The sequence below is a fragment of the Eublepharis macularius genome, chromosome 5 (assembly GCF_028583425.1).
Source record: "Eublepharis macularius isolate TG4126 chromosome 5, MPM_Emac_v1.0, whole genome shotgun sequence".
In the NCBI taxonomy this organism is placed as follows: Eukaryota; Metazoa; Chordata; class Lepidosauria; order Squamata; family Eublepharidae; genus Eublepharis; species Eublepharis macularius.
This window is the reverse complement of record NC_072794.1, coordinates 170658449-170678621: the sequence shown is the minus strand read 5'-3', so window position 1 is coordinate 170678621 and position 20173 is coordinate 170658449. Positions and strand designations below refer to the sequence as shown.

At 45.9% G+C, this 20173-nt stretch overlaps 1 protein-coding gene across 6 annotated transcripts in view; it reads left to right on the top strand.

Moving 5' to 3' along the window:
- Positions 1-20173, top strand: part of RBCK1 (RANBP2-type and C3HC4-type zinc finger containing 1) — a 29234-nt gene that overhangs the window by 4511 nt on the left and 4550 nt on the right. For 4 of the 6 annotated variants that reach the window (XM_054979508.1, XM_054979506.1, XM_054979507.1 and 1 more), the window contains exons 2-10: positions 1725-1789; positions 3714-3858; positions 6678-6771; positions 9252-9450; positions 11696-11826; positions 11904-12077; positions 15921-16081; positions 17505-17616; positions 18806-18985. In XM_054979508.1, coding sequence (XP_054835483.1) covers positions 1750-1789; positions 3714-3858; positions 6678-6771; positions 9252-9450; positions 11696-11826; positions 11904-12077; positions 15921-16081; positions 17505-17616; positions 18806-18985 — 1236 coding nt within the window. In that variant the 5' untranslated portion in view covers positions 1725-1749. Of the gene's footprint in view, positions 1-1724; positions 1790-2517; positions 2630-3713; positions 3859-6677; positions 6772-9251; positions 9451-11695; positions 11827-11903; positions 12078-15920; positions 16082-17504; positions 17617-18805; positions 18986-20173 lie in introns of those variants that run through there. The other 2 variants (XM_054979511.1, XM_054979510.1) reach the window with 2 other exon arrangements.

Here is a 20173-nt window from a genome sequence, read left to right as displayed (position 1 = left end):
GGTCTCCCATCCAAGTACTAACCAAGGCTGACCCTACTTAGCTTCTGAGATGGGGCATGCCGGAGCTATCCAGGCTAAGGCATTTCTTTGCTTACTCATGTTAAATGTTATGTTAAATGTGTCACCTTTTGTGAATGGAAGAAAACCTTTTGTTTGGAACTCCTCTTTTCAATATAGTGGTCGAGTGGCTGCAGCTTTCCTTTGCTCTGCCTTGTTGGTGGTAGACAGATTGGTAAGCCTGGAATGAGAAGTTGCCACTCAGTCAGTCGTCCCTGTATTGTGTCATGGCAATGGATTGTTGCATGCACGATTGCAGGCAAGGGGGGTGGGTGGGGACCGAAGCATTGCCAAGAAAGTGGCGAGTGACTGCTTGGTCTACTTTTTGCTTTTAATCTTCAGAGACCAGCAAACTGAGCTTTTCAGGGCACAGTTGCCTGCCGAGGCATGTAGGTCACATTACTGTTTAAAAGCACAGGAGCATGCGGCTGTGAAAAAGTTGGCACCCATAGGGGCTGCCTGGAGAGCTGTGCTTTAAGCTTTGGAGAAGGGACGGTCGTCCCGGTATTAAATTTCTTTGTATAAAAAAGAAACTAAGAAAGCAACAAGATTGCAAATATCCAGGTCCTTCTGCAGAAAGAAGGGGGTAACCTTGCAGGTCACATTACTGTTAAAAGCACAGGAACATGGGGCTGTGAAAAAGTTGGCACCCATAGGGGCTGGAGAGCTGTGCTTTAAAGCTTTGGAGAAGGGACGGTCGTCCCGGTATTAAATTTCTTTGTATAAAAAAGAAACTAAGAAAGCAACAAGATTGCAAATATCCAGGTCCTTCTGCAGAAAGAAGGGGGTAACCTTGCAGGTCACATTACTGTTAAAAGCACAGGAACATGGGGCTGTGAAAAAGTTGGCACCCATAGGGGCTGCCTGGAGAGCTGTGCTTTAAGCTTTGGAGAAGGGACTGTCGTCCCGGTATTAAATTTCTTTGTATAAAAAAGAAACTAAGAAAGCAACAAGATTTCAAAAAGCCGGATCCTTCTGCAGAAAGAAGGGGGTAACCTTGCAGGTCACATTACTGTTAAAAGCACAGGAACATGGGGCTGTGAAAAAGTTGGCACCCATAGGGGCTGGAGAGCTGTGCTTTAAAGCTTTGGAGAAGGGACTGTCGTCCCGGTATTAAATTTCTTTGTATAAAAAAGAAACTAAGAAAGCAACAAGATTGCAAAAAGCCAGGTCCTTCTGCAGAAAGAAGGGGGTAACCTTGCTGGTGCCACAGAGTTTCTTTACTTTAAAAAAAAAATAAGGGCACATGAGCCTTACATAGCCAGAGTAGTTTATAACTAGCCTCATTTAATCAGATCTTGGAAGCCGTACAGGGTCGGCAATTGTCAGGACTTGAATGGGAGACAACCAAGAAATTCCAGCGTTGCTATGCAGAAGTGGGCAGTTGCAAACTATCTCTGTTCTCTTTTCTTGAAAACCCCTTGAGAGGTTGCCGTAAGTCGATTGCGACTTGATGACGCTTAATTATTATTATTATTACATGAGCCTTCCTGCTAATAGTAGGTACAGCAGCTTCTAAAGATCTAAAAACAAATCACCAAAGTTTAAGCTACCTCTCCATGGCACTGATGTGGGAGAAGGGTTGAGTTCCTTATTGTTCGCAATGTCACAGGCGCTGTCCAATAGGACACAGGAAGCAAATATTCTTTTCTTCTTTCTGTTTTAAGGTATATCTGAATTCTTTGGCTCTGGATGCGGCCGGCAGAGCTTATGGAAGGGGCAACCCAAAAAGGTGAATATCTTGGGGGCAGAAGGTGTGCTTGTAAATTGTGAAAAGTTTGCTAGCAGCTTCTACACGGGGATTGGGGGAGCGGGGCTTCCCCTCTAGTTCCATTGAACTGAATGGAAACTACATGAGCGCGCGCAAACTCATGGCCATACTAGATTTTCATTTTATTTATCATTTTTATTTTTTGTGTTTGTATTATTGGTTATTGCCGTTTGCTAGCTTGCATTTTGAATGGTATACAAGTGCACGGTTTTCAATATAGAAACATCAGTCACGCACAGAAGAAGTTGTGTTATTTACTTAATTACTATAGTCTTTTTTACAAATAATAGAGGAAACCCTTGGAGGTTATTTGGGGGCCAGTATTTAAGCCTGAACGCGGTCGTTCTTGGTTTATTTGGTTTACTACGTACCGTGGTCCCTTGTTGTGGTTTGAAATCTGAAACAAGGCATAAGTATTAAACGTGACATGTTATGTAATGGAAGAAATGGTATTACGTAAGTAGAAATATAATGCCGTGAGAGCAAGACAGCAACAGATAATACATATGAGTAGTATAGTCTACAGTCCCGTTTCCTCTGCTGAAACGTCTTCTCGGGATCCCTTCACTTCAGACAATGATGTTATTTCTTTGGGATTTTTACTGATCCGTGGAAGATCACTGGTTTAATGCTGGTTGACTTGTTGATGCTGATACTCTGCTTGCTTTTGATGTATTGCCCCATTACAGGCATGCTTCCACCTGTTTCAGCTATTGGAGGAGACTTCCTCATTTCCACAGCTCCCAGTGCTTTGGCCGGACAAATAACGGCTCTTCAGTGCCATGTCCAGTTGGGGAAATGGTATGGCTGTTGGCTTAAGTGCCCTTGGTCCCAATCCAAACTGGTAAGGAGTCCAGTAGCACCTTTAAGACGAACCAACTTTATTGTAGCATAAGCTTTCGAGAACCACAGATCTCTTCATCGGATGCATCTGACGAGGAGAGCTGTGGTTCTCAGAAGCTTATGCTACAATAAAGTTGGTTAGTCTTAAAGGTGCTAGTGGACTCTTTACTATTTTGCAACTACAGACTAACACATGGCTAACTCCTCTGGATCTAATCCAAACTGGGCCTCTGCATGCCCTAAAATTGTTTGAAAAGTGGGAGCAGTCGGGGGCCTTGGAAAATTAAAAAATGAAAAGGGAGGGGGGAAATTCTGCTTTGCAATCCAGTGTGGATAACTCACAGCCTGTAGGCTAGGAGCTGGGCCATGAGAGAGAGAGAGAGAGATGGATCTCTCCTCCATAAAGTCATCTATGATTATGGCCATCTCTCCCTCCTGTGACAGAGAATTCCCCATGCTACTTACTCATTGAGTGAAAAAATAGTTCCCTTTGTCATAAGCCCAATGAACTGCTTAACTACTTTGGGTGCTCACAAGTTCTACTATTTTGAGAGAGAGGGAATTCTCTCCCCCCCCCCCACTTTTTCCACCTCAAAAGTTTGAGTGAACTGTTTTTATCATCCAGAGGAGTTAGCTGTGTTGGTCTGTAGTAGCAAAATAGAAAGGAATCCAGTAGCACCTTTAAGACCAACCAACTTCACTGTAGCATAAGTTTTTGAGAACCACAGCTCTTTTTCGGCAGATGCATCTGACGACAAGAACTGTGGTTCTCGAAAGCTTATGCTACAGTAAGGTTGGTTAGTCTTAAAGGGGCTACTGGACTCTTTTCTATTTTGTTTTTATAATGACACTCGGTGTTTTATTGCAATATACAGTAGCCTGTCACTTTGGTCACTAGCGGGGAAGCAGTCATACTTAATTAATAACTGGCATTGCTGGAACTCACCACACCCTGTGTCAAGGAGCTCCACGGGTGAATAGGCTCATTCGAAAAACTATTGCACCATGAAGCGGCGCCGCTCAGCCTCTTTCTTGTTCCCAGCAGAGGCGCAGGCCCTGAGGTTGGCAGAGGCTATCAGAGGAGGGGATGAAGAAAAGGCCCGGCAGTGTGCCATCTGGCTGGCACAGCAACGGATCCCGCTCACGGTGCAGGTGACGCAAGAGATGGACCTGAAGCAAGACATTAGGTGATTGCGTAATAGTGGTGAATAGCAGAGAGCTTATTTTTACTCACTCGTGAATGTGGGATTACAACCCTTGGTTCCGTTCTGGTTACAGTTGAAGTGAGAACCTGCTAAAAGTCCTGGGATATTATTTGGCTTACCTCCTTGGTGATCCAGGATAAAGCAAGCATGTAAAAGACGGCAGGGATGTTATCTTTGATGGGGAAGGAATAATCCCCCCCTCCCCAGTTGTCACCGGCCTTTGGATCCGTAAGTCCCAGCCATGCATCATGGCTAACACCCAGCGATTAAGCTATCCTCTATAAATTAGTCGATCCCCGTTTTAAATTAACCTAAGCTGATGGCCATCTCACCACATCTTGTGGCAGGGAGTTCCACAAGCCAGCTAGTTGTTGGGTGAAGTAAAGGCTTCTTTGGCTTGAATCTACTCCAGTGATAATTTCCTGTTTGGGGGTGGATGGGTGGGGAACCAGAGATGTTCCATTCCTCTTTGATAGCCAATGTTGGCTTTGGGCCCTGATCACAGTTCATCATATGCAGCAGCGGGCTGCACTCAGCTATGCTATATATATATATATATATTATTGAATTTTAACAAGGTCAGGACAGAGCGGGGCATGGGAAGGGAAAGAGGGGATAGAAGAGGAAGGCCAACAAACACGCTAAGTAGCCTGCTTACAACATTACATATCATTTGATACTACAAATAGGTAGAGTGTGATGATTAACACAAATTATATTCAAGCCTTTATATTCTTAATACACTCAAGACTTTGTGCTTATTTTTAATCCAATCATAGAATAGAGTCCAGGGCCCAGCAATGTTCTCTTCCATTCACCCTTTCAATACTGAGGTCAATTTGTCCGTTTCATCACTCTCAATAATCTTCGCCTCTAGTTTTTCTGGAGTAGGCGTTATTTGATGTTTCCAATAATATGTTAATAGGATTCTCGCTGCCGTTACTGCGTGTATTATGAAATATTTCTGGTCCTTACTAAATTCATCTGGAATGCACGTGAACAAAAACAGCTCAGGTTTGAAAGGTATTCGGATCGGCAGAACTGTTTGGACCATTGTATGCGCCGTTACCCAAATTTATGGCTATCTTGACAAGTCCACCGCATGTGATAAAATGTTCCTGTATGTTTCCCACATTTCCAGCATCTATTTGACATATTCTTATACATTTTAGCCGATCTATCTGGTGTTAGATACCATCTGTAAAACATCTTATACACGTTCTCTTTAAAAGTAACCGATTTAGTTATTTTAATATTTACTTTCCATAATTTAGTCCATTTTGCTAAATCAATACTATAGCCTAGGTTTTGTGACCATTTAGTCATGCATGCTTTAACCAGTTCATTTTTCATTTGCATTTTGCATTAAATATACATACATTTTTAATCCATTTATCATCAGAGGTACATAACAGTTTTTCAAAATTAGTTTGTTCAAAATAAAAACAAAATAAAAGTTTTTTAATCTTTTAGGTACCTAGATTCAATTTGGGCTCTTGACCGCCAATCTAAATTGATGCCTTGTCTCAGCAATTCCTCCTTCGTTTTTAGAGATCCTTTCTCATCCAGTAAATCTTTGTATCTCAGAATTTTATCTGCTGAAAATAGATTTGGCTGTGAAAAAGCTTCCAGGGCTGAGACCCATCAAATGGGCCCCAATTTAAGAAGTCTGAGCACCGCTAATGTAGGGACTGGAAGATCCTGAGTTCTAATTCAGGGAGGCGGCCATATTGGTGCTAGGAGTTTAGAGCCAATTTTCATGGTAGAGACCCCACTAATCCAAGGCAAAGATACTACATTTGTACCTGAAGAAGTGAGCTGTGGCCCATGAAAGCTCATCCCCTACCACAGATGTTAGTCTTTTTTCCCTCCTCCGTCTTTTTTTTAATTTTCAAGAATTTTATTTAAAAAAAGAAAGTATAGCAAGGAAAGTGCATGATAAACAGATTATACAAGTTCTTGATTAGACGTCAGATTGAAACTTACACAATCATGTATGCACAATAAGAATGTAAGCAGTACATATAAAATATTTTTGGAAGTTAAACAAGCAGTACAAATAAACAAAAATCTTATATATTTAGCATCTCTAACCTAGATGCATTATATTTCTCTTTCCCTCTCCTTCCCTCTACTTAGCATGCTTAAGTTATATGAACTTCTGTGTCATTCATTTTCTGCCTAGGTAATCAAATATTGTATTGTCGAAGGCTTTCACGGCCGGAGAACGATGGTTGTTGTGGGTTTTCCGGGCTGTATTGCCGTGGTCTTGGCATTGTAGTTCCTGACGTTTCGCCAGCAGCTGTGGCTGGCATCTTCATAGGTGTAGCACCAAAAGACAGAGATCTCTCAGTGTCACAGATCTCTGTCTTTTGGTGCTACACCTCTGAAGATGCCAGCCACAGCTGCTGGCGAAATGTCAGGAACTACAATGCCAAGACCACGGCAATACAGCCTGGAAAACCCACAACAACCATCTAATCAAATATTGTTAGTCTTATAGGTGCTACTGGACTCTTGGTCTTTTCTACAGCTAAAGATACCTGAAGAAGTGAGCTGTGATTCGTGGAAGCCTAGGCCCTACCAGACTAACACAGCTGTCCATCTTGATTATCCCCCTTCCCCAAGACAGTCCTGCCCCTCCCACCTAGATATTTGAGAAGGGAGGGCCAGCAGCAAGGACCCTTTGGAGGGGGCGGGCTACCCTTCCCCTGAGAAGGAAAGGCTCTCCAGGAAAAAGGAAATGGTGCTGCAGGCAAAATGGATGCCTTCCTAACTTCTCCTTTCTCTTCCTCGTCTAGGCTGTGGGTGGGCGTGGAAGATGCCCACATGAGCACCATACCCATCTACTTGAAAGTCCAGCCTTGCATGACTCTGGCCTCCCTCAAAGACATGGTACGGGCACTAGCAGTGCGTCCGGCAGGATCAGTCCCCCAGGCTCGAGGCGAGGTGCAGGGTGGATCTGAATTTCGAAGCTGGATTTTGAGGGCACAAGGAGGAAGGGAGTTTGCCTGCTGAGAGAGGGATGTTAGCAGAAGAGAGAGTTGTATGCTCTCCATTTTCCTCGTAAGAATCACCGTGTATGATCCCAGCCTCCTACAGAATGATCTCCGGGTCTTTGAAGTGGGTAATGGCGTTCCTCTCTGCATCCCAGAGCAAAGACAGGTGCAGTGTGGAAAAAGCGGGATGAGAACAGAACTTGCAGCAACTTTCCAAGGTGCGCTGTGAGCCGCGGCGGAGGTGCATGCCCACACATGCTCAACCCACTGCCTGGCCTCTTCCCCTGCACGCCCCAGGCATGTTGTCACCATGTTGATTTTTTTTTAGTGCAAAGCTTCTTGGGGAGATTGCACAGGGAGACTTTGGCACATCACAGGGGAGCTAGCCAGTCAGCACTATGCATACTTGTGCTGGAAACTGGCAGGGCTCTAAGGTCTGGCCAGACCCGGCCCAGAGGGGACTGGGTGTGTTTGCAGTGAATGTGGGGAGGGAGCTTCCGGGATAGCCCCCACTGCCCTTAAATCCTCTCCTCCCCAGGCACCATCAGAGCAATTCTGCTTTGTATGTGCACCTTGTCTTGGATTGTCCTAGAATATACTTTTGTTATTCCATGGCTGAGATCAAGACACTGTCTCAAGCGTGGATCGTCAGAAAAATAATAATACTTGATTTATAAACCACACTTTAGGACAACTTAATGCCTACTCAGAGTGGTTTACGAAGTATTTTATTATTATCCCCACAACAATCTCGCTAAGATGTGGGTGGAGCTGAGAGAGCTTTGAGAAGCTGTGATGACCGAAGGTCACCCAGCTGGCTTCAAGCGGAGGAGTGGGGAATCAAACCTGGCTCTCCAGATTAGAGTCCTGCTGCTCTTATCCACTACACCAAACCAGCTCTCCACATGGGAATAAAGTCTTCTGCCCTCCACAGCATTGTTGTAAGGATGAACATGTAGGCACAGTTGAGCCAAAAATGATCACGGGCCCTTTTCACACTACATACCTGCTTCCAGAACATCGTGAAACGCAGTGCAAAAAACGTGGAAGATAGCGTCTTCTCTCAAGAGTTTTGCACAATGTCGCGCAAAACTCACGAGAAGATGCTATCTTCGGCGTTTTTTGCGCTGCATTTCACGATGTTCTGGAAGTTAGTGTGAAAAGGGCCACGGTCCAATATGAAAGATTGCCCAATGGGAAAGATTGTAAGCTCATACCCTACCACACATTTTGTTGGTCTTACAGGTGCTACTGGACTCTTGCTCTTTTCTACTGCAATGGGAAAGATGTTGGTGTGTGCTTAGTCCCCCGGTATTGAAATCCACAAGGCTTAGAAGTTCTTACTTTTTAGTTGGCTGGCTCATGGCCATAAATGGTCAGGCACTTTATTACACAGTAGAAGCCCAGTGTAAATTGGGGGGTGGGGGGAGAAAGAGTCATTATAAAATGTTTATGTCACCAAATGGCTTTATAGTGAATTCATATGTGCCACGTCAGTCGTTTTTCCCACGGCTGGTGCACATTTATGACAAACAGAAAGGCGCTTCTAACTGCGCTTGTACTTTCTGAATCAATGTGATTTTGGTCTTCATAATTCTGCACTCATAGGATGTGTGAGGGAGAGCCCTATAGAACACAGAATGTGGCTTCATGTGAATTGCAACTTTTTGTTTTTTCTTTATAAATCAAGTTTCTGGATGTCATGGAGAAAAGCTTGACCCGTACCTGGTTATAAGTATGTGCCTTGATAGGTCTTGATTTTGTATACCTAAAAGAGTGGGAAACGTGAAGAAAGGGACAAGATGTTATTTTCAGGTGGATGAAGAGCACAGAACGTATTTAGAAAAGCAAGCCTTTGAGGCACACAGAAGACTTTTCAAGGTATACATAACCTGTTTTTAGGCAATAGGTATTCCAGATAAATATAAACGGTGCTTTGCTCTCTTGCTCTCTGATGCTCTAGGGCAGGGGTCCCCAACCTTTTTGAGCCTGTGGGCACCTTTGGAATTCTTACACAGTGTGGTGGGCACAGCAACAAAATGGCTGCCACAAGAGGTGGAGCCAGCCACAAAATGGCTGCCACAGCTTACCTTCAGTCCCACGTTGAAGATCCTTGTGCAGTGGTGGCAGTCACTACCAAAGCAATATTTTTAAAATTCGGCGCAGCCAATCAAATCTCCAACGGCCAATCAGGAGCCTTGCTGCGCAAAAGCCCAAACGGTCCCGCCCACTTTCTAAAAACACTTGGCAGGTGCCAGGAGAGGTGTCGGCAGATGCCATGGTGCCCTTGGGCACCATGTTGGGGACTCCTGCTCTAGGAAACTGCACAAGTATTCCTTGTATGATCCCTGCAGCCTGCTTTTTCCGATGCCTTAGGTATTCCTCCACTATGGCTTCCCGCCCAGCATCCAGCAGTGGGTGGTAAGCCAGAGGTTGCCTCGAGACCACGAGACCCTTCAGTACCACGGCATCCAGAAAGATGGCGACGTAGCTTATCTCTACCTCCGATCGGCCAAGGCAGCCAAGCTTCGCAAAGACACTTTCCAACGGGATCATGAACGGAGGCAGCTAGAAGGTGAGCCGGCGGGGGCATCCTGGGACAGTGACGCAAGGGGTGTGGGCTGGCCGGCCAGATATGGGTCCTCTGGAAACTGTCAGGTGATGCTGGGGACCCCTCTTCTCCAGGGGTGCATTAGAAGGTAGCATCCATGGAACTACTATAAGACTTCAACAGTCCGTGAGCGCTGTTCTTTTAATGCCAATCAGGGATTCTGCTTTGGCCCGTTGCAGGTGCTTGTGTTGTATTGTGCTGGTTCATGCAGTTAGCCTGGGTTCCGAGTATGATTTCCCATTTCCCTAGTTGGTTTTCCATGGTGAGTACCGTGGATTTCCAAGGGAGAGGGTACCTGGAAGGCTTAATCTGAAATGGGGATCACCGGAGCTCAATCCCAACACCCGTTTGCTACAAGATATAGTGGTTCTTTCCATGCACCTAGTTCCTTTTTATCCCTCCCCTTCCCCAAGGAGCTCAGAGAAGCATACGTGGTTCTCCCTCCCTTGTGTTACCTTCACAACAACCTTCTGAGGTAGGTTAGTCTGAGAGAGAATGACTGGCCCAAGGTCCCCTAGCAAACTTCCATGGCTGAACGGGGGATCTTAATTTGATTTCCCCCCGACACTTAATCCGACACTTACGTGAAAGTTAAGAAAATTAAACGGGAAGAGGCTTTCCTCTTTAGCAATGCAAACGGCCTCTGTAGAGACATTGCCTCTTCTGCAATTCTCCTTGCGGACCCTGGTGGATCAACCTAAGGTAGAGGCGCGAGGATGCTACTGTCACAGAAATATGGATTGGAGCACATTCTACTTAGTGAGACACATGTATTCTAGTGAACTTTATATGAACTCTGTATGAACTTTACTGTATTTTTTTCTAGCTTGTTGTATAACTACACAGGTGCCCTCTTTATCTTTGACAGCTAATTAAAAATAGTGGACAGTATCAGATAAATGTTCTCTAATCGTAGAAGGGATCAATGGATTATCCGCTTACTTCACTTTTCTGGTCATCTTTTCTGATTTATATTTTTTATCTTGCAGCTAGATATAGTGCCACTTTTTGGCTAATTAGAATGTCACATGATTGAAAATAGGAATAACTAATTATATCTTAGATTTATGCATAAGTTAACATATAACCCAGTAGCAGATAAGGGTTTTGGCTGAAAGAAATGAAGATCTCGGTGAGAAATTTACTTTGGTGCTATGGGAACTTCAATGCTTTTCATAGTAAATCTGATTGAAACTTAAGAGTTAATTAAAAATGTTAGGAAACTTAATTCTTGTTGCCTTTACGTGTTCCATCTTAGTAGGTTTTATATTAAAAGGCATTTTTATTTTGATATCCTGCTTCATTAAAAAGACTAGAATTTATTTTAATAAAAGAAACCATTAAACTCTAAAAAGGAGTCTTTGTGTCTGGGGAGGAGATTATTGCAAGAAAAATACTATAAATAATTTTGTACTGACAAGCAGGTTTTCTAAAGGAATTAGTGCTGTTTTTTCCAGCCTCACTTCAAGGTTTGGAAGCTACTCGGGGTTTAAGATAAAATCTTTAATCAGAGTAGTTATAAGCCTTAATGCGGGATGAGTAAGAGGTCCATTACACTGTGCGGAGAGTGGGGCCACATGGTAACCGTATTGAACTTTTATTTTAAAGAGGAAAAGCAAAACTTAAGTATAATGAACAATATATATAAAAAAACAGTGGTCCAGATTATAGGGCTTTGGATTAATCAAAGTGTGGGCCCAGGATGGGTGCAGGATGCCATCTTTGAGCAGAGGTCTAGAGGAATTAGCCGTGTCAGTCTGTAGTTGCAAAATAGTCAAGAGTCCAGTAGCACCTTTAAGACTAACCCACTTTATTGTAGCATAAGCTTTCAATCACATCACACATTCAATTTATATACCGCCCTTCAGGATGACTTAACACCCACTCAGACCGGTGTATGTCATTATTATCCCCACAACAAAACACCCTGTGAGGTGGATGGGGCTGAGAGAGCTCTGAGAGAGCTGTGACTAACCCAAGGTCACCCAGCTGGCTTCAAGTGGAGGAGTGGGGAATCAAACCTGACCTTCATGCATCTGAGAAAGAGAGCTGTGGTTCTTGAAAGCTTATGCTACAATAAAGTTGGTTAGTCTTAAAGGTGTCTTTGAGCAGGACAGGATTGCCTAATGGTATCTCCCAGACCTCGGAACAGTGGGGGGATCCTACTGTGTAAATGCCTTCCTTTTTTTGTCTTTTGAAACGTCGTTAGAATTAGGCATTAAGGGTCCTCTGCTGCCCCGAGGGACCGCCAGCCCCGTTGCCAGAGACCCTTTGGACGCCTTGGATACAGATGAGCAAAGGGGAGACGCAACCGCATCGCTCCCTGCCCAGCGCCCAGAGGTACGTCTTGGAGGAAGCTAGACACGACTGCTCTTTTTCTCCTCGAATGCTCCCATCACCCTTCCTTCTCTCCCCAGGTAGGCTGGGGGTGCCCGACCTGCACCTTTGTCAACAGGCCCACCCGGCCAGGCTGCGAGATGTGCTGCACTGATCGGCCGAAAAATTACGTCATGCCAGAAGGCTATAAGCCGGACGGAGAGGAGCTGGCACGGCTGCAGAAGGAGGAGGAAGCCACACGCCAGTATGAGCAGGTGACAGGCTGGGGGCCAGCCGAGGGGAGAAGGACGCTACAGGCACACCGCAGCTGCACCCTGTATCCAAATCTTCCTTGCAAAAGTGTAGCAGGATTTGAGTCCAGTGGCAATTTAGAGACCAACAAGATTTTCAGGGTGTAAGCTTTCGGGAGTCAAAGCTCCCTTCTTCAGATATAGAAAGGAGTGGAGATTGCTGAGCCTTTATATCCTAGTATGAAGGTGGGTCGGGATATAAAGGCTCAGGGAATCTCTACTCCCCTGTATCTGAAGAAGGGAGCTTTGACTCTCGAAAGCTCATACTCTGAAAACCTTGTTGATTTCTAAGGTGCCACTGAAGTCAAATCCTGCTGTTCTACAGCAGGCCAACACGACTACCCGCCTGAAACTTCCTTGCAAAAGGAAGCAGTCCTAGGTCTAGTCCTCGAGTACTAAAATTACACCAGCATAGGAACTTGCTCAGTCACTCCCTGTGCCAGAGTTTTTACCTCTGACTGGTGGCAGATTTCCAGACAGGGAACGGCTTTTCCCGGCCTCTGCAGGCTGGAGAGCTCTAATTCTGCACACAGACAATGAAATCTAGGCTGTGCGCTGCCCCACCTTCTTTGGCCAGAAACCTCTCTGCTCTTTGCACGTGTTTGATAGATGGTTGCGATTACTCAATGACCAGAGAGAGAGAGACGCTCTGAGTGTTGGTTGCAGATGTCTGTACAGTAATTGCTCAGCACAGCAAAAGAGTAGCCCTGTGCTGCCGAGATAGCTTTTCTAGGAACTTTTAGAGTTCACCGTTTTACTCTTTTTTCTGGGGTCGAGAGCTGAGAAAACAGGGCTGTGAGGGACAGTGCTGAAGCTATCCCCCATTGCCCAAATGTCCCCCCAAAGATACCCCTTGAAATTTAGTAAAGAGTCCAGAAGCACCTTTAAGACTAACCAATGAAGAGAGTTGTGGCTCTCGAAAGCTTATGCTACAATAGAGTTGGTCAGTCTTAGAGGTGCTACTGGACTCTTAACTATTTTGCAACTACAGACTAACAGGGCTACCTCCTCTGAATCCTTGAAATTTGTTCCTGCAAATGTTGATAATGTGTAAATATTTGGAGACTATTTGACAGTTGGCATCAACATGTCACATCCGGTGGCTCTTCAGGGACTCATCTGTATGGCACATTTAATATGAGGCAGTTTTGGATGTGGGGTACTTTTTGGTGATACCCACCAGGCAGTGCTAGAGAACAGAGCTTTGTGTACGGAAAGTCCTGGGTCCCACCTCAGCATCTCCAGTTACTGGGTCACAGGGGGCACAGCTGGGAAAGACCTCTTGCTGGAGGGCTTCCCTAAGGCAGGGGCCCCTTGCCTCTTCAACCTTGCAGGAAGAAAATCTGTTTTAAATGAACATACTGTTTTATACTCAACAGTCACAGCTTATTTTCATGGAGTGAAAATTTTTGTGCTGTGGTGGCAGCTGCTGCCAAAGCAACGCCTCTAAAAATCTGCACAGCCAGTCAGATCTCCAGTGGCCAATCGGAAGCCCTGCTGGACATTTTCTAAAGCACTTGTCAGGTGCCAGGAAAGAAGTCAGCCAGTATCGTGGTGTTCTCGGGCACCATGTTGGGGACCCCAGCATCTCAGACTTGCAAGTGGTTTATTAGTAAAGCACACCCTTTTCGTGGAGACGGTTTCAGATTCAGCCTCGGGAGAGCCAATGCCAGCTGGAATTCTCTGAATACCAGTGTGTGTGTGTGTGTGTGTGTGTGTGTGGGCATAACAGGGAGAGGCCTTGTCATCATGCCCTGCTTGTAGGCCTTGGGGACATCTGGTTGGCAAATCAGGATGCCAGACTAAAGGGACCCTGGATTTGTGAATCCACGATCCGAGTCACAGCACCAAATTCTGAAAGGGGATTTATTTCATAGTACTCTGCTTCCCAATTTAATTCCCCTTTCCACCAATATCCTCAATTAATTAAGACACCAAACAGTGATCGATATAGAAATATGAGTTTTATTATTTTCAAATGAAGCTCACATGCATATCCTCTCTCTCGCTCATACGCATAAAGAACAGTTACATCAGAGAATCTTATATACCTTAACGCTAATTGATTACAGAATAAAAGATCAAAAAGGTTAATACAAACATCTCTTCAGAATGGAATCTCTCAGAATGCATGGCCCCAGACAAGCTTGAGTGACAGGTTATGGGTTCAAAACATTTCTGGGAAATAACACTTCCGAGGCTGAAATCTTAGTTATGGAATGAAAACAAAAGGATATTTACAGTTGCCGAAAACTTTCTCACTTGCTATGAGTTCAGGCTGACCTGCAGCCTAATCTCAGCAGAGAAGGAGAAAGAACTTGCTACTAAAGCAAATCTGCCTTCTCTGTGTGTGTTTTTGCTTGAATGATTGCTCACACATGGGTTTTGAAAGAGGGGTCCACAATAAATCCCTTAACAGTTTGATCCGACAAATCTGATTTTGTTGCGGATGGTCCAAAGGTCTCCCTCCAAATAAGGAGGCAGCTTCACAGTTCTGTACAAATCAGGGGGAAAAAAGATCTCTTTGGTCATTTTAGAAAAATATTTATATAATTCATTTAAGCCTCACCTTTCTCCCCGGTGGAGACTCCAAGCAGCTTACATCATTATCCTCTCCTCCACAGTTTATCCTTATAAAAACCTTATGAGGTAGGCTAGGCTGAGTGTGTGACTGGCCCAAGGACACCCAGCAGGCTTCTGTGGCAGAGCAGGGATTCGAACCTAGGACTCCCAGACCCTAGTCCAAAATTCTAATCACTGAACCACTTTGTCTTGGATTTTGATATTCAGCTTCAGTGAAAAGTGGGGGTTGAAATGCTAAATCTCAAAACTTGCCTAGGTGTCAAGGGATTTTTCTGAGGACCCCTCTTCTATGTGAGCATTATTTAAGGTCGACACCTACGCAAGAGGCAAATTTGCCTTGGTAGGCAGAATCTTTCTCCTTCACTTTAGGGATTAAACCGTAGATCAGTCTGATCTTACAGTGAGGCAAGAAACTTCAGCTGTAAACATTTTTCCTTGTTTTCGTTTCATAACTAAGATTTTAGCCTTGAATGTGTTACTTCCCAGAAGCATTTCGAACCCATAACAAAAGTATGACTTCATCATTGAGGTGTTTATATTACAGTGAGCTCTGACTGTCCTGTCAATCAGGCTTATTGAGTGCTATGTATCCTGGGAAATGTAATTCTGAAGGGATGTTTGTATTAGCCTTTTTGATCTTTTATTCTGTAAACAATTAGCAATTATCCTGTAAACAATTAGCACTAAAGGTATATAAGGTTCTCTGATGTAACTGGTCTTTACATGTATGAGCCCGAGAGAGGCAATATGTGCCTGGGCTTTGTTTGAAACAAAACAAAACCCATATTTCCTGGTATCTCTGTGATTGGAATCTTGAATATATTTGGGTAAGCGGTAGTAGGGAATTTAGAATTAGCAGCAGAGTACTCGTTTTAAAAATTCCCTTATCACTTGCATGAGGAGACAGTCTAGTTAATGATGGGTAACCGTGGTAGTTTGTAACAGTAGAAAAGAGCAAGAGTCCAGTAGCACTTACAAGACTAACAAAATTAGCGGTAGAGTATGAGCTTTCGTGTGTCACAGCTCATGAAAGCTCATACCCTACCGCTAATTTTGTTAGTCTTACAGGTGCTACTGGACTCTTGCTCTTTTCCAGTCTAGTTAATGACACTGGCGACGGGGGAGTGGCAACCTAAACTCAGCTCTTCTCCTTGGTGGCGTGAAAGTGACCTTGAGCAGAGTTCCGTGCGTTCTTGCAACACTTTCTCCTTCTCTCTGATGCAGGCCAAAGAGCAACGGAAGCGCGACAACTACCAGCAGCTCCTGCAGTTGGATGGGCAGAGCCTGGTGCTCGCGGAGGTGGAAGTGGACTGCCCCATCTGCTTCACGACCTTAGAACCCGGGGAGGGGGTGACCTTGCGTGAGTGCCTGCATGCCTTCTGCAAGTAAGTGCCCGGGAAGATCTTGGCCTTCTGGCCCATAGCTGCCTCCAGATCGCTTGAATTGTAGTTGTTGGCGACTGGATTGCACCAGCAGCCATGGTGCCAGGAGGAAAGGTGGTTGTTTGGCAGCCACATTGCCAGCCCCTGTTTGCACCAGCCTTCCTCTACTGCCGGTCAGGCTCAGGGGGAAAGAGAGTAGGTGAAACCGTAACAGTGATCCTCAGTTCCCTTTGACTGCATGAAGCAAAAGAGAGCAAAGTGAATTTTCAAGATTGGAAGCCCGGGATGACTTAGTATGCCAAGAGGGAGCTCCTGAGGCTGAGAGTGGTTTCTGACGGAAGGGAAGGCAGAATGGGGCCTCCTTGGAGGAGAAAGAGATTCCTGAGAATCCACATTTGTGAAGCATTCCATATTTTTTGCTAGAGCGGCATCTAAAGGCTGGAATACCTTATTGGTACATAGTGAAGGTGGTTATGCATATTGTTTTTATATGCTTTAAACATTACAATGTCATTGCTTTTGCTGCAGTTTGTTTATATTTCCTTTTTGTGTGTCCTAATTGTAATGGTTTTTGGCCCTACACATAAACGTTACTTAATGATTTTATTTATTTATTTATTTATTTATTTATTATTACATTTCTAGACCGCCCTCCCCGTCAGATGGGCTCAGCGCGGTGTAACAACATACAACTTATAACATACAGTTTAAAACAATAAAAACATTATGAATAAACATTAAAACTATTCCATATACAATAAAAATTTCTCAATTGGCGGATATAAATATTAAAATACAGCATTTTAGGCGCAGGGCTTGGCTCTTGCATCCTGCCCTGTGTCACACTTATGAGCTCCTGCATGGGTGGTGGACAGTCTTCAGTGGTATGGCCGGCGAGAGGACAGCCCAGCCCCCACCAAATGCCTGGCGGAACACTTCTGTCTTGCAATCCCGGGGGAAAGATCACAAATCCCGCCGGGCCCTAGTCTCCTCAGACAGAGAGTTCCACCAGGTCGGAGCCAGGACCGAAAAGGCCCCGGCTCTGGTAGAGGCCAGACGGACCTCCCTGGGGCCAGGGACCATCAGCAACTGCTTATTAGCTGATCGAAGTGACCTCCAGGGAACATTGGCTTTACACTGTGTAATCCCCCTGGAGTCTCAATGAGAAAGGTGGACTATAGATACTGTAAAAAATACTACTGGGTACCCAAATCCAGCACCTCCAGTTTGGGCGCAGAACTGTTCTTGGCATTGATTTGACATTGGCAGTCAGTGCTGTTGGCGACAGGGAGGTGAACAGGCCACGGCTGCACAGAGCTCCATACATGCCCGGGAGCCCTGCAGGAGCTCTGTAGCCTAATTTTACAACAGAGCGGAAGCTGCTGCCCCCTGTCTCTCTTGATCCTGCCATTGTTTCTCTTTCCAGGGACTGCTTGAAAGGGACCATCCTCAACAGTCAGGAGCCTGAAGTTCGTTGCCCCTACATAGACCAGAAGTACTCCTGCCCGGGGCAGCTTCTGGAGCGGGAGATCAAAGCGGTAGGCATCCAGGCAGAGCCGGCCAGGGGCTGGCTTGAGCCGTAGCTGCGGAAGCCCTTCTTGTGCAGCGGGGAGAGGCAAGTAGCCACTTGGGCATTCCCTGTGGCCCACAGAATGGCACGTGATCCCAAGGCCTCCCCCTCCTTCTCTGTCTTCACTCCTTGCAGCATCCCATGGGAGCCAAGATGTGGGCAAAGGACTCTTTAACCCTGTCTTTTCCAGGGAGGCTTTGGCAGAGCCTGTCTTGGGTCACCTCATGTGATTCTGAGCCGCCTTTTGCCTTTGCTCATATCCAGGAGTCGATTTCTGGGACACGTAATGTGGAAGGGGCTTTGCCTGTGTCTTTGAGGCCATTCACATTGGGTGGAAGAGGCAAAAGAGCTCTTTGCCTGGGAGAGGGAGAATGGGCCATCGAGGCTGGTTATGCCTGGTCCAATCAGATCACCTGCCTTTGCGTTTGATTCTTCCACATGTGGCTGGGTAGAACTTTCCTCTAGTTCCCACGCAGGGCACGGAGGCCTGAATAGCGTGATGCCCTTATCAGCCAAAGCTTCAGTTGATTCTTCCGAGGAGGCCAGTTTGAATAGACAGGGCTGAGAGAGATTCGTTTGTTACAAAGCATTTTGGTTCTGGTGTGTTAAGGAATAATTCTTCCTCCATCAGAACCAAAAGGTTCTTCGTCCTCCACCAGAACCAAAATTACCTGGAAAGTCTAGAAGTATGCCTTTAACTTGCAGCCTTTTTCTGTTTATATAGGACACCTTTATCCCACCCTTATTCCAGGGAGCTTCCATTGTCCCCCCTTCCCCATTTTAGCAGCACAACAGTCCTGTGAGGCTGGTCATGTTGAAAGGGAGCGACTGGATGTTGCCCACTGAGCTTCAAAGCTGAATTTGGCTTTCCCTGCCACCCACTTAAAAGCCCTGCACGACAGTTGCTCTTCTTTGTGATTAAAATTGCCCTGCTGATTAAAACTAGCTCTTACCGACTAATCACCTGACCCTCTGAATGATCGCTCTACCATTTAATCTGTAACCCTCCACTGAAACCCTGTGGCAGAGGATTCCACAGGCAAGATCATTCTTATGCAATGCTTCTGAAGATGGGAGTGGTGGTATAGATCTGCCGCTGCAACAGACCCCACCCCTCCCCAAAGTCTTCTCTAAGCAGCCCTGGGCTTGATCCACAGCTCCTGAGCCCAGAGGAATACCAGCGATTCCTGGATCTGGGCATCTCAGTGGCTGAGAATCGCAGCCGGTCCAGCTACCACTGCAAGACGACAGACTGCCGGGGCTGGTGCTTCTTCGAGGACGACGTGAATGAGTTTCCGTGTCCTGTGTGTCTGAAGGTGAACTGCCTGCTTTGCAAGGTGAGGGAGCTGCACATGTGGGGAGCACAGAGCGTGTGGGCAGGACCCACATGGGATGGGGAGGGGAGGGCAGTTGGCAGGCAGGAAACCAGCCGTGCCCCGCTTTGTGCAAATTCACAGCATCTGTACCATTGCTCTCCACTGGGATGCTGGCATTGAGGGAGGGGGGTCCCTTCTGGCCTTTGAAATTCACAGTGCAATCCTAAGAAGAGTTACTCCAGTCGAAGCCCATTGAAATCATGAAAGAACAACAACATTCAAATGCTGATTAGAATATTCAACAACTTAACTAATCAACATTTGAATGGTGTTAATTTTGTACCTTTCTCTTAGGTATTGTTTGTATATAAGAATGGAACTCTATACTTGAGAGTTATTCTATAACATAATTCTCTTAATGTGTTTCAGACGACACACATTTATCCTGGTGCGCCTGCGTGGGCACACCAGGATAAAAAGGGCGCTGTGGAACACCGCCGCCGGAGGGCGCTGCTCCCAGCTGGAGGAGGAGGCCGGCGCAGGAAGAATGATGCACTTGCAAGCTCCGGTGGAGCCAGGGCGGGGGGACAAAGCACCCGCCACCCCTGAGCCCTGCTAGAGCTGGACAGTGCCTCTCTCGGCAGAGCCGGGGCTGGGGTGATGTGCCCGCTGCCCTCTGACCCCGCTGGAGCCAAACTGTGCCACTTTCGGCAGCGCCAGGGTGGGGGTGAAGTGCAGGTGGGTTTGCAGGTGGAGGGGAAAGGGGGTTGTCTGGGGAGAACTGAGAGGCTTTGCCCCCCCCCCCGGCCCCATTGCCCCGGCTCCTCTGAGAGAGGCACTGCTGGGCTCTGGTGGGGCTCAGAGGGCAGGGGGCACATTGCCCCCTACCTGCCAATCCTCCCCAGATCCCTCCTGCGTGTTAGCCCTTCCCGACCCCCTGCCTGCCAGCCAGTCCTTCCCAGACCCCCTCTGCCTGCCTATCAGCCCTTCCCAGATCTCCCCCACCAGCCCTCCCCAGCCCCAGCTTTCTAGAGCCCATTGTATTTATTTGCACAATGGGCTTTGTTTCTAGCGGAGATATATTGTTGTTCTTTCATGTATATATGTTTTGTAGTTGAATGTAATTGTTCTTGACTTGGGGTGAATTTCTGATGCGTAGTTTATCTTTGAATGAAATATAATTGCACATGAACACTAAGGATTTCATCC